The following is a 13,846-nucleotide window of genomic DNA, read 5'->3' as shown; positions in this document are numbered from 1 at the left end:
ACCCCATGCGAAAAAAACTGGTTATAAAAAAGTAAAACAGACTTTACTTATATTGTTCAGTTATTTCAAAACATAATTATCTGCAGCCGTCAGTAAAAATGAAATTACATAAATTTAAATTAAACACAAAAGGCAATAATATGATAATCGTCTGATTATCTAGTTTACCCCTTCCATTGATCCCTACGGACCCGAGTTTTGTAGGCTGCCTAAGTGACTTACGATCACCTTAGTGATTTGTGAAGGGAAGTCCTGACGTCTCGCGGAGTGTACCGTGTCAGTTTCAACCACGTGAAGTCCGTGCACTACCGTCGCTACGACTTACGACGGCCGACAAGCTGATGGTAAAGCGGCCTAAGCCGGGTTATAATACTTGGACAGACTGTACACAGGTGGGATGGCCTGTGATGATGTGATACCGATGTGGATTGGAAAGTTTTGACAGACTGTACACGAATTGATTGCCGGGGTAGTGACTGTTCGTGATCAAATTTAAAGTCAAGGAAAGAGGTCCTTCCGTTCCCCTATATTCTTTCTTCCGCAAGTTAACAGAGGTAACAATATATTCATACGTTGTACATACGTCCAAAATGCCAATAAAGTCCACCTTTTAATAAGCTTTCAGTCAGCAGGTTCGGTACAACCCCCGAACGGGTACTTGAACCCGTTCGGGAACTAACACCCCGATCGGGATAATAAACCCGTCCAGAAAGCGCATAAAACCCGCAAATTACCCTCGCCTAGCGTCAGTACACAACGGCGCAATCTGAGGCGTGTTCAGAACCGCGAGCGCCCGCACGATTGCCTCCCGCGAACGCTCGCATAGGCCCTGAACGGACACGAGCGCTCGGTGACAACAAACAAAATGGCGGCGCATCTGGAAGAAGAGTGTGTGTTGGAAGTAGCGATAAGCGAACTATCTGAACCGATGGATACATCATATTGTGATAATGCTGTGTCTGCTGCATTAACCATTTGGGAAAACAACGCTGTGATGAGACATGAGAAGCTCCTTGGAACCAACCGTATTGAAAATTACGTAGAAGAAACGGTGCCCCGTTACAGCGATCCTCTGTTTCGAGCCCACTTCAGGATGACGAGAGCATCCTTTCAGGTAAATAAGTTACTGACTGAATACATGCATGCCTGTGAGCTCCAGTGTGTCCCTGATAACAAATCGATCTGAATGGGCTGCTGTGTGTGAGGGCCGCAAATCTTAATACGAAATCATGTTTTTTGTTTTGTTTGCGGCAACTGTTGCCACGATTGACAAAATGTATTCATGTGAGGAAATGTCTGTTCATTGCATGATACAAATTGATATCGATATGTTTGAGGTCAATGTTCATGTCGACATTGATGAAATATGTACGATAATGATACACAATATGAACCATTTGAGCCAAGTACCGATAATCCACATCCCTGCATTTGTGTCATTGCTTGCAAAGAAATTTGAACAAACACATGCTGTCTGTGACAGTGTTCGAAAGCATGATACATAAATTTAATTATGCGCTTCATGTAAAACAACATGTTGTTACTATGAAATAATTTTTCTGTGCTCAGGACTTGCTGGAACTCATTGGACCGCACACTGAAGTCAAAACCATCAGTCTGGAGAGGAGAACGCTGGCTTGCCTCTGGTATGTCAGCAATCAAGAGACCTTCCGAAGTGTCGTGGATCGTATTGGCATGAGCAAGGGTTCTTTACGGTACTACCTGATGAACCTCTGTAGGACAATGACCAGTGAAGATATTCTACCCAGGCAAATTACATGGCCTCGGAAAGAGGAATATAGAGCCATTGCTGAACAGAATGCTGTAAAATATGGATTTCCTGGAGCCATTGGTTGTCTTGATGGAACATACATTCCCATTCCAGGACCTCGTGATTTCAGAGACTCCTACATATGCAGAAAAGGATTTCCCGCATTTCATTTACAGGGGTGTGTGACAACAAACTCAAATTTTTGGATGTATTTGCTGCATATCCTGGATCTGTACACGACTCTCGTGTGTTCAAAAACTCTCCAATAGCAAATTTATTGGCGAATGAACCATTACCCGAGGAGTATCACCTTCTTGGTGATTCTGCATATGCCTTGTCAACTTATTTGCTTGTGCCGTATAGGGACAACGGCCACCTGACTGCCGACGAGAAGAGGTACAATTCAGTTCACAGCTCAACAAGAGTCGATATCGAATGGTGTTTCGGACTACTGAAGGGCAGATTTCGCAAACTGAAATATTTGGACATGAGGAACGTCCGAGAAATCCCATTAGTCATTGTGACATGCTGTGTCCTGCATAACTTTGTAATCAACAGGGAGTCATTTGTGGATGAGGACATTGATGTGGATGGGACGGACACTGATGGCACAACAGGAACTTCACCCAGTGAGCACCAGTCGGGTGTGAACAAAAGACAACAGATAACACAACTGCTGTCATAGACTGATAATGTCCACAGCAGATGGAAAAGACACATGTACATTTATAAAAACATTTGTGAAATACATAACGATGGCCACTGAATGTCCATGCATGACGAGTACTGATTTCTTGAAATGTCAAAATGAATAAAAGAATGACTGAACAAGGTACATGTGCAATGATGATGACTTTATTTATGTTTTTCTTTCAAGAACTGCGCAATACTCTCCAACGCCACCACCCTCCTAGTCTCTAGCTCCATCCTCTCCTGATGCATGGTGAGGAGGTCTCTCCTCAGAGCAGTGATTGCTGACTCCATCCTGTCACCGGATGAGGATCTCCTCCGTCTAGGAGCTGCAGTAGCTGGGGGTTCTTCTGCCACTGTTTCCCCATCCACACTACTCCTCTCCTGTGTATGTGTGGTGGGCAAGCTACCAACAGGAGCAAGTGGCTCCACTGCAGGGTCGCCCTGTGTGAGATGGTCCATTAGTGAGAAATAGCGCCATGTTGATCGGCCACTCCCAGTTGTCTTATTGCGCCCCACAATGGTCCGGTGTCTGGACATTAAAATTATGTCATTAATGTGAGAGGAATATCAAAATGAATGGCAAATGCAAGCTCATAATTAGTCCAGTTCCGTTCTATTGTGTCAATCTCTGATAAGTCAATATTCTTGATGGTGATAGAAATCAACCAACAATGAGAAAAGTGCATTTGGATGAGTCGTAGTCAGTATACGCTTCCAATTGTATGTAAGTGAAGCATGTAGTGTGCTAACAACATGGCATTGAACAGATGAAAGCATCATCCCGTTCTGTTTTGTTGTTACTGTATTTTCATAGATCCATCATGTCGGATGTCTCAATATGTGGAGGCACCCGTGAAGGGCCACCTCCTCGTGGTGGGTGCTGGGTCACGCTAAGAGCCATTCAACCCCCTGTAGTGGACCCGGGGGGATATTTGGTCCACCAACCTGTTTGCCGTGGGTTGCGCCCCTGTGTCGGTGGAGGACGGGAGGCTGGTGGTTGAGGGCACTGGAACCAGGACCAGGTGTTCCTGTTGCCCAACACACCACTTTGCCCCTTACTTCACCTAGACGGGTGGTAGAACTGGCCCGGTTCTACCAATCGGCTGGTCACGCCGTGCCCTGTGCATGGTAAGGAGTTTTGCACATTTTTCTGTGATTATGTGGTTTGGCTTTTCCGAATTCTATTGAACAAATTGTTGAAATATTACACTGCCTAGAGTCCCATGCCAGAAGGCGGTGGCTCATGGGCCAATCTGGCTATAAAGACCTCTGAAATCTATATTTCTTGGGAATAGTGTTATGGGCCGAACCAGCCTGACACATATTCTTTTAGATCTCATAGCTTTTCACGTCTATATTTGCTGGAGTATAACATCTCTGTATCCCTGTTGTTGCAAGCTGGCTTCCACTGCGACATCGTCCTTGTTGACACTCCGTGGCGGGTGGGGAGCAGGGATGCTGAATTATATTACCACACCATGTCTCAAACAAATTCTTCTGGTTCTAGCAAGACAAATAAACGTCGTCATGTAGACTCTTCTTCATCCGATGAAGATGTTCCTTCTGACATTACAGATGCTTGGCCTCGGTTCATTGTGATATCATCTTCGGATGGAAACCCATTGAAATTAAATCCATTTACTATCTCCAAAGGCATTCAAAGTGCCTGCGGAGAAGTGAAAAATGTAACACGCCTTCGAAACGGTTCCATTTTAGTGGAATGTGTAAGGAGGCAGCAATCTGTCAATCTGCTTGGTTTACAGCAGTTTGTTAATACACAGGTTGTTGTTTCAGTGCACAAGACACTGAACTCGAGCAGAGGCATTGTAAGGGATCTAGTTCGTTGTCTGACTGACATGAGCGAGGAAGAGATAGCTGCAGAACTGAAAAACCAAGGAGTAACACAGGTCAAACGTTTCACAAGGAAAACTCAAGATGGCAATATTGTGAAAACGCATACTTATCTATTTACCTTTTCTTTCCCAGTTATACCAAAATGTATCAAAGCAGGATACTTCAATATCGGCGTGGATGTTTATGTACCACATCTACTTCGATGCTTCAAATGTCAAAAGTTTGGTCATGGGGCCAAGTTCTGTCGTGGCAAGGAGGCAGTATGTTGCCGTTGCAGTGGAGCACATGACAGCTCCGAGTGCACACATGATTTGAAATGTGCTAACTGCAAAGGTCTTGTCCAACTTTTGAATATGAGTCAAAAATCTTGAAAATAAAGCATACCAAAAACATCACATACTCAGAAGCCAAATTACTTGTCCAATCTACAGCAGCTCCGTCTTCTTCAGTTAAAACTTACTCGGCAGCAATTTCTTCCTCAACTCCACCCCTAGAATTGTTACTTCTTCAATATCGTGCCAGACTGACAACTCGTGGGTCAAGGATAAACAGGTTATCCTTGATGTCTCCCCCCAGAGAAATCAGTCAGTTTCTACATCTTCGTCTCAGACTGAACCAGAAACTGAGCCTGACACAGTAAAGTTAACTGCCAAAGAAAAAAAAAGAGACTAAAAAGATCAGAGCACTCCAGAATGTTGAATCTTCTCATGTTTCCTCTCTTGAGGTTCATAATACATATGAGATACTGGAAGATATGGATATCTCCCTCATCCGCGTGCACGCGACAGAAGCAAGTCGCCTCGGACTGGAAAAGTAGATCCCCAGTACTGCCACCATCAACATGAGTTATAACTCTTTAATTCAGTGGAATTGTAGAGGTCTGAAAAATAATTTCAATGAGATACACTTACTGATACAGGATTTTCGACCGGCAGCATTATGTCTTCAGGAGACATATATAAAGTCTACAGACACTTTTAATTTACGACAATATATTGATTATCACTGTTTCTCTCCTCAAGGAGAAAGAGCAACTGGAGGTGCTTCAATTTTGGTACGGCAGGGTATTATCCATAGCCCTGTTTCCCTTCATACCAATCTCCAGGCTGTCGCTGTTCGTCTGACTTTGAGCATTGCCTTAACACTGTGCAGTTTGTATATCCCCCCTTCTTCTACTATTCAACAATCAGATCTTCAAAACCTGTATGATCAACTTCCGAAGCCATGCCTCATCATGGGCAATCTTAACGGACACAACCCGCTTTGGGGAAGTGCCCACATTAATACTAAAGGTAAAATCCTTGAGGAATTAATTTCCGATAACAATTTATGTATTTTCAATGACGACTCAGCCACTTACCTACATCCAGCTACGGGAACATATTCTTCCCTGGATCTGTCACTCACCGACTCAACGTTATATAATGAATTTGAATGGATGGTCCATGATGACCTGTGTGGGAGTGATCATTTCCCAACCATTCTCAAAACAATTAACCCTGGTGATGATCCACCTTTATCAAGAAGGAACTTCGCCAGGGCTGATTGGTCATTGTATGAGACTCTGTGTGTTGAACGCTTGAAGTATGACCTATTTCAGAACATTGAAGATCCTATACAGCTGTTTTCCGATATGCTCAATGACATTGCTGACCACACTATCCCCAAGTCCTCTGCAATTCCACATATTCGTAAACCATGGTTTACTAATGAGTGTAAACAGGCCAGAAAAAGTAGGAAGAAAGCGGAAAAGTTTTTTCGCAAACATCCTACTGTCCATAATTTAGACAAAGTTAAAATTTTAAATGCCAAGGCTCGACGCGCATTTAAACAGAATAAGCGTCAGTCTTGGAGGAACTATGTTTCCAAAATAAATTCACGTACACCTATGTCCAATGTGTGGAACATGGTCCAAAGAATAAAGGGCAAAGGTTCTAAATCTACTGTGCACCATCTGAAGGATGGCGATAGACTCTTAACTCATAAAACTGACATAGCAAATAAACTTGGCGAAACGCTTGCCAAACATTCTTCATCATCAAATTATGTCCCTGAGTTTCAAAAACACCAGAAACAACAGGAGAAGAAAAGAATCAATTTTAACTCCGACAATGGTGAAGATTATAATGAATTATTTTCACTCCATGAGCTACATACCGCTCTTGAGCAAGCTCATGATACAACTACAGGGGCTGATGATGTCCACTATCAGCTCCTAAAGCATTTGCCCGAATCGTGTTTGGAAACACTGCTCAATATATTTGATATGATATGGACTACAGGGAATTTCCCAACTTCCTGGCGTAATGCCATTGTAGTCCCCATTCCAAAACCTGGCAAGGATCATACTGATCCGTCTAATTACAGACCAATCTCTTTAACGAGTTGTGTCTGTAAAACCATGGAACGAATGGTAAACAATCGATTAACATGGTATCTTGAAACCAATAACCTCATTACAAATATTCAATGTGGTTTTAGGAAAAATCGTAGTACCATTGATCATTTGGTACGTTTAGAATCCTTTGTCAAAAATGCAATAGTAAATAAACAACATGCTGTATCGATATTCTTTGATCTCGAGAAAGCGTACGATACCACCTGGAAGCATGGCATTTTAAAGGATTTACATGATTTTGGTTTAAGGGGTCGTTTACCTCTTTTTATTTCACAGTTTTTAAAAGACAGTCAATTTCAAGTCCGAGTGGGTTCAACCCTGTCTAACCATTATAATCAGGATCAGGGTGTCCCTCAAGGCAGTATTTTGTCTGTCACTTTATTTAGTATCAAGATTAACAGTTTATCCAAGGTTTTAAATGATTCAATTGATGGATCACTTTTTGTGGATGATTTTAATATTTCTTGTCGCGGTAAGAATATGCATACCATTGAACGGCAACTACAGTTGTGTTTAAAACAAAATAAATAAATGGTGTCTTGAAAACGGCTTTAAATTTTCTAAATCAAAACTAATTGCATACATTTCTGCCGTAAATATAAACCACATAAAGACCCAGAACTGTTTTAAATGGCACTCCCATCAAGGTTGTCAAAGAGGCCAAGTTCTTAGGTCTCATTTTCGACTCCCATTTAACTTTTCTTCCGCATATCAAATCCCTGAAAACTAAATGCCTGAAGGCACTCGATTTATTGAAAGTCGTGTCTAATTCAAGGTGGGGAGGGGATCAAGCTACGCTCCTACACCTTTACAGATCACTTGTCCGCTCGAAGCTTGATTACGGCTCTATCGTATATGGTGGGGCCTGTAAAAGCAACCTCAAACTACTTGATTCTATCCATCACCAGGGTCTAAGACTTTGTCTTGGGTCTTTCAGAACCTCTCCCATTGACAGTCTCTACGTTGAGGCCGATGAGCCATCTTTAAAACTCCGCCGTATCAAATTGTCCCTACAATATATCACAAAGTTATATTCTAATGAATCCAATCCTGCTCACACTTGCGTTTTTAATCCTCTTTATGAGGACTTGTATAATAAAAAACCTTCACTTGTCCCACCTCTTGGGATAAGAATCCAACAATATATTTCTGCTGCTGGCATTGAGTTGGAGAATATATCTCCTTCCCGTCTTCTTTCTTCTCCTCCTTGGCAATTGGTTAGGCCACAAGTCGACCTAACACTCACTAAATTTAAAAAATCAGAAACTAATGACTTACAATATAAACAAGAATATAATCAATTAAAGAATAACTATAATACATATAAATCCTTATTTCCAGATGGGTCCAAGGATGGTGGCGCGGTTGCTTGTGCCACTGTCATTGGGTCCAGAACAATATCTTCCAGATTACCCAATGACAGTTCAATTTTCACAGCTGAAGCAAACGCAATCCTTACAGCTCTCAAATATATAAATAGACACCCTAAATATAAACAATACATAATCTTTTCTGACTCTCTGTCTTGCCTTCAGGCGATTAAAAATATTTCTTGTAAACATCCACTTTTAATAGAAATTATAGAATTATATAATGATCTTGCAACTGGCCAATGCGAGATCGTCCTCTGTTGGTTACCCAGTCACGTTGGTATTTCTGGGAATACAATGGCCGATCTTGCTGCAAAGGCAGCACTCAACAAATCTGTGACACCACTTCTTATTCCTTACTCTGATTACAAAGCAAGCATTAGAACCTACATCCGTGATCTGATGCAGAAGAAGTGGGACACCGAAGTAGGTATCAATAAATTACATGAAATAAAACCCTATATTGGTTACACCTACTTGGGTTGTCAGTCCAGATTTGAAGAGGTCATCATACGACGATGTCGTATTGGCCACACTAGATATACTCATGAGTACCTATTAAAAGGTGAGGATCCTCCGTTTTGTATCCCTTGTGATGAAAGAATCACGGTCAAGCATGTCCTGCTTGACTGTGTTGAATATTCCATCACAAGGGATATTTATTTCAAAGTAAAAACTATGAAGGATCTTTTTAGTCATATAAGTTCTCATTTAATTATTGCCTTTTTAAAAAAATTAGACTTGCTAACTGATTTGTAAATAGATATATATTTTATTATTGGTAGTTTAAATTAGTAACTGAGATTGTTAGTGGCTGTACCCTCAAGGGGGTTGAAGTAGCGTAAAATGATTGTCCTCCTGAGAGGGTACGTAAGTCCCAAAACATTTAGTCAATTTAAGTGTACCAGGTTTTTAATCGTAGAATATGTGTACTTTTAATTTATGGCTAGGTTTCTCTTCTGTTGCCAATGGCTGAAGGGATGGTGTAAATCCAGCTAGGGTCCATGCAGGAAGCAAATGTACTGTAAGTCCCCATGGTCCCTAGTATGGTGATCTACCTTCAGTTGTTGGCGATCTATTGCCTATTTTTATATTGTGCTGTCCCCTAAAGTTAAAATGTTTTAGATTTAATTACTAGTTTTACATGTATATCTGTGATATTCTAGTTGTTTTACTGTCCTTCGTCGGCAGGTTTTTATGATATCTGCATATATATTCTCTTTAAATGTCAAATGTTCTCGTCACGATATGGCTGAAATATTGCCGATGTGACGTTAAATATTAACTCACTCACTCACTCAATATGTGGATAAGAATAGATTTGTTGTGTTCCCAACATTAACAAGTGTATGCCTCTTCAGTGAGCATATATTGACATTGGAAATTCAGCTCTAATGCTGCATCTAGTGCATGATTTAAAATACCTTGACTTCATGCTGCGGAATTTCCTGTCACATTCAGGTCCTGTGAAGTGAAAGCCCTTTTCACTCATCCGATCTGCAACAGATTTCCATGCCTGCTTCATGGACACTGTAGTGCTGCTGAAGAGGTGTTGCAGTCTCTGTCTCAGATCTATGAGGAGCAGAACTGCTGCATGGCTCCAGTATACTGGAAATGCAGAACCCATTCACCATCATAACATTGCAAAAGCTGTCAAACATACATTTCTGCATACAAAGGAAACCTATTGCCAGAAGCAATTAATGTGTTCTGTGGGAGAAATAAGAGTCATTGAGAGACAGTAGGATTTGTGTAGATGTACATCTCCTGTTAGAGTCATGAGTTACTAACATAACAATAATATGCACTCGACATATTCTTTAAACATTTTATTTCATCTACATATGCCACAGAGGAGCCCAGATGACACGGAACTGTTGCATATCCACAAGACTGGATAATCATGTTCGTACAATTCCGTGGTAATGATGGTGGTAATGTACAACACAATCCTCTTACGTTTTTGTTCAGTCTCTGTCCCAGCCTGTGACTGCAGATCATCTGTAATGGTTAAAGATTAGTCACAAATTACTCAAGTCATCAACAAATATACATTCCAAGTACAGGAAGGATCAATGAAAGGATGCCAAATCACTCATATGTTGTTATTGTTTTATTGAATTCTTCAATACAGACTCACACTGACCGCATGTGACTTGGTACTAAAACAGACAAAAGACTATCATATCAATCGGCTTATGGAATGCAACTCAAACGTGTATGAACTGAATACACATGTTCTGCACTGCCCTTTGATTCAATTAACATACCTTCATCCCCTTCCTCTCTTGCATGGTCTGTAATGAAGCAGTGAGGTTTAAAAAAGAGGTGTAATCATTGTCAATTCAAAAGCTAAATGAAAATATGAGAATGATGTTATGTTTGAAAACGTCATCAACACGTAGACAAAGTCATCAATATCCCCCGCACCAGTGGCAACTGCGACATGACAACACAATATTTCTCCTCAACAAAAAAACATTCCCCGCTCCTTCGTTGTTAATACAAGATTGACACAAGTGTTACATAATGTACATACATAGCTGTCAATGTTGCAGTGGTGAGATACACAGACATGTGTTGATAAACGTGTTGTATCACATTGGGTAAAGGGCTTCACTCACCATATGCCTCTGTTCACACAGCAGTGAATGGGTACCCAAGAGGCAGAGTGGGCGATGTAATGATGATCATATTCATATAGAGTTATTTGTCACATTATTACGGGGCATGCTCAAAGTGCATTCCACAACCTCACTTCCCCAGTGACTTCAACTATTGGTACTACAAATATTATATGGTGGTCCTGTGTGCCGGAGGAGTTGAGGAGGCCCTTGGTGGTGGTGCAGAGGAGGTGCTGGGTGCTTCGGTGTTGCAACATCTGGATGTCCTCAGTTTTTTGATGATTGGTAGCATCTCTGGTTCCAGCGTTGGTGTGGACGCTCTTGATTCTGTCCCTACAAGGACATAGCAGTATTCACCGATGGAACCATTCAGAAATGATTTACGTTTCCGCTTGCCTTTTCTCTATAACACTCCTAAGATCATTCACTAGTGTTACTTGCGTGGATATCGCAATACAACTAACTCACCCTTGGGAAGTGCAGCCACACCAATCTCCATGAATCTGACTTTCTCCTGCGCAGTGAGGTGATTGGGCGCAACTGCACCCAGTGTACCGAGAACATCGTCATCAACATCTCGGCTATAGGCAGCCTGAGACAGTTGATCAAAGGTGGCATGTTTGCCTAAGGCAACTCCACTGCCCTTGGCCATGGCTGACCATGTCTGTAGCAGCCCGAGGTCTGCTAAGACTTGCAGTGACTGCGTCAGTACTGCAACAAATACATATATATATATGTAAATCAATACTTTTGAATTGTGGGATCAGACAGTAGACAATGTAGCAACCTTGTATGCATTTCTGACAGTTGACATTATGTACACAGTTATCACACATCACATTTCAATACGCACAGATGTCAAATCATTATTTACTCACACAATTTTTTGCATCCTGTCTCATTCACTGGATAGATTCTCTGGAGGTAATTGTAGATGGCAGCTGAAGTGCCTGGACGTAGTGAAAACCATACCAATGTCTTAGCAATTACCAATTATTGGACATTGTTATGGACCACAGAATCTTCTGTAAATTCATTATTCACAATTTCACATCTTTTCATCACAGATATGAAGAGAAGGGTTCCTTCACTTCCCCCAACCCTACACCTGCCTCTCAACTTAACGCTAAACCTAACCCTCAACTTAAACCTTACCCTAACTTCAATATTGGACTTTTATTCATTTTGTGAGTTCTCTAGTAATTGTTGTGTTCAGTTTTGTTCATAATTTTAGTATATTTATAAATATTATTTGGGATGTGGGAACGGGAACTCTTACCAATGTGTACATTCATAATGTTTTCTTCATAGCCTGTACATATGACATGGACATTTTAAACCCTTAATGCACAATCATAAATTGTAGCTGTCAACGAGCTGCAACATTAAACATTGAAGATGCTGTATTAATGCAGTGTCCTTCACTTGTGACAGTGGGAGGCAATGACCACGCGTGTGAGGTGACGCGTTTGCTCAGGATTCCATCATAGCACAGCCTCATAACATCCACTGCGTGACTGTTTCACGGTTGAACAGTTCGCTTACCAGTGTCGGCATAGATCCTCAGTGACGTGGGAACGAACAGAGTGTAACGTTTTGTGCCTGCGGGGTTTTGCAGCACCACCTCTTCTACCGTTTCCGTGTTGGTCGCCATCTTGGTTCGCTTGGCGAGGCAGCTGTGGGGATGGCTCGCGTGCGCGCACGGGCGCTCGCACGGTCACAGGCGTTCAGGATCGAGCGCTCGCGAGCGATCGCGGGCGCTCGCGGTTCTGAACACGCCTCTGGTGAGTGGTTATATTTGTCAATGAAACCGCCAACGAGGCTACGGTGGTACACGTGTGACCAAACAATTCCGCATTTGGGGCGCTAACCCCCCTAACCTAGGCTTCCTAATGACGTCACGGGATTCCCCGTCTCGCTATGAGCGGGCTTTACAAGTTGGAAAATGGCATAAAATAAAAGCTGCAATGCGTTGTAAACGTGCACTTATTCCACAAATAAACAATCTTCATAAACAATAATAGCAATACTTAACAGAATTATTACGAAATCAGCTCTGCCAAGCGGCACAATACATGTTAGTTGGATCCAAATGCACAGCGACCATCCCAAGCCTCTCCCGACTCGGCTGTGATGGCTGCCGTTTGTGCTGATCGGTCATTCACATCGGCTCCACTTATTATTGCAGGCGGAATTATTCTTATTGACTACATTAATTTTAATTGCACGAAAAAAGTAATAATTGTTATAACTTCCGAAAAAGTCACTTTATCATCATGTAGCTTGACTTAAGTGTATTTTTAGATTATTTTCTCGATGTCGGGTCGAGTCAAAACTTGCATGGAGACAATCTTGAAGATAAAGGCATTTGAGAAATACAGCGGTAATAAAATATGAGGATCGCACGTAACACTGAATTTTTGGGATGTGTAAATAATAACGGCTGTAATTAATTAACAGAATTCGACGAAACGACAATGATATGCCCGGTATTACTTTGCACGGGTATAAATAAAGTGTCACCACGAGTCGCACGAGACGAATACACGTTCAACATGTGCTTAAATACCGATGTAGAGCGCCTCATATCCGATCAGCAATAGCATGTGTGTATTGCATTGACTTTCAACAATTTATTCACATTTAGTAGTCCAATAAAAACCAGTTCAGATGCATTTTGATACATTATGAAAGTACCGTTATCTTATTTTGGGGGATAGATACGTTCATGTAAACATTGCGCTTCAAAGCAGTTTGTATCGAGGCCGAGTAACAGACAAGTTGTCAAGTTGAAATCGAAAGAGGTGTACGGAAATATTGGAGCTATTATGTTATATGAAATGGAAAATGTTTGTTGCGTTTTGAGGCTTCTTTGACCATCCCTGTACTATCTTGAAAACGATACACTTTGTGGCCCTTTACTGAAGTTTCTATTAATATATTTTCTGGAATTCCCCTTTTGAACGTTGTCAATAATATTGCTGTTACAAATACTAATATAGGTACACATAAAATTGTTACTACGAAAATAGAAGAAAATAATATTTTGTATTGTATTTACATATCACATGAAATTGACACAAATGTTTGAGAGATGATCCTGACACAATTGAATGTTTCACTGAACCTCAAGATC

The 13,846-nt window shown here is 41.4% G+C and overlaps 3 protein-coding genes across 3 annotated transcripts; 1 reads left to right on the top strand and 2 right to left on the bottom strand.

Annotated features, from left to right (window-relative positions):
* The first annotated feature begins 865 nt into the window (after nucleotides 1-865).
* LOC124264015 lies at nucleotides 866-2,456 on the top strand. Its single transcript, XM_046698737.1, has 3 exons — nucleotides 866-1,114; nucleotides 1,570-1,949; nucleotides 2,135-2,456. Exons 1-3 carry the CDS (start codon nucleotides 866-868, stop codon nucleotides 2,454-2,456), a joined length of 951 nt encoding a protein of 316 aa, XP_046554693.1.
* Nucleotides 2,457-2,626: 170 nt separating this feature from the next.
* On the bottom strand, nucleotides 2,627-10,792 carry LOC124264014. The gene is made up of 4 exons (XM_046698736.1): nucleotides 10,357-10,792; nucleotides 10,046-10,087; nucleotides 9,511-9,694; nucleotides 2,627-2,993 (listed from the first exon to the last, which is right to left on the bottom strand). Exons 3-4 carry the CDS (start codon nucleotides 9,609-9,611, stop codon nucleotides 2,627-2,629), a joined length of 468 nt encoding a protein of 155 aa, XP_046554692.1. The 5' UTR covers nucleotides 9,612-9,694; nucleotides 10,046-10,087; nucleotides 10,357-10,792.
* Nucleotides 10,793-10,879: 87 nt separating this feature from the next.
* LOC124264013 lies at nucleotides 10,880-12,434 on the bottom strand. The gene is made up of 4 exons (XM_046698735.1): nucleotides 12,256-12,434; nucleotides 11,589-11,660; nucleotides 11,179-11,421; nucleotides 10,880-11,043 (listed from the first exon to the last, which is right to left on the bottom strand). Exons 1-4 carry the CDS (start codon nucleotides 12,362-12,364, stop codon nucleotides 10,880-10,882), a joined length of 588 nt encoding a protein of 195 aa, XP_046554691.1. The 5' UTR covers nucleotides 12,365-12,434.
* Nucleotides 12,435-13,846: the final 1,412 nt, after the last annotated feature.

This window comes from Haliotis rubra, unplaced genomic scaffold, assembly GCF_003918875.1.
Source record: "Haliotis rubra isolate DU_JTF1 unplaced genomic scaffold, ASM391887v1 Scf901, whole genome shotgun sequence".
NCBI lineage: Eukaryota > Metazoa > Mollusca > Gastropoda > Lepetellida > Haliotidae > Haliotis > Haliotis rubra.
This window is presented reverse-complemented; position numbering and strand designations above follow the sequence as displayed.

Coding starts and splice junctions, on each gene's coding strand:
- LOC124264013 (XM_046698735.1), bottom strand. CDS start 12,364: ATGGCGACCAACACGGAAACGGTAGAAGAGGTGGTGCTGCAAAACCCC. Junction 11,661..12,255: donor GAGGATCTATGCCGACACTG/GTAAGCGAACTG, acceptor CACTACGTCCAG/GCACTTCAGCTGCCATCTAC. Junction 11,422..11,588: donor GACAGGATGCAAAAAATTGT/GTGAGTAAATAA, acceptor TATTTGTTGCAG/TACTGACGCAGTCACTGCAA.
- LOC124264015 (XM_046698737.1), top strand. CDS start 866: ATGGCGGCGCATCTGGAAGAAGAGTGTGTGTTGGAAGTAGCGATAAGC. Junction 1,115..1,569: donor TGACGAGAGCATCCTTTCAG/GTAAATAAGTTA, acceptor TTCTGTGCTCAG/GACTTGCTGGAACTCATTGG. Junction 1,950..2,134: donor CCCGCATTTCATTTACAGGG/GTGTGTGACAAC, acceptor TGTGCCGTATAG/GGACAACGGCCACCTGACTG.
- LOC124264014 (XM_046698736.1), bottom strand. CDS start 9,611: ATGAAGCAGGCATGGAAATCTGTTGCAGATCGGATGAGTGAAAAGGGC. Junction 2,994..9,510: donor TTCCGCAGCATGAAGTCAAG/GTATTTTAAATC, acceptor TTTAATGTCCAG/ACACCGGACCATTGTGGGGC.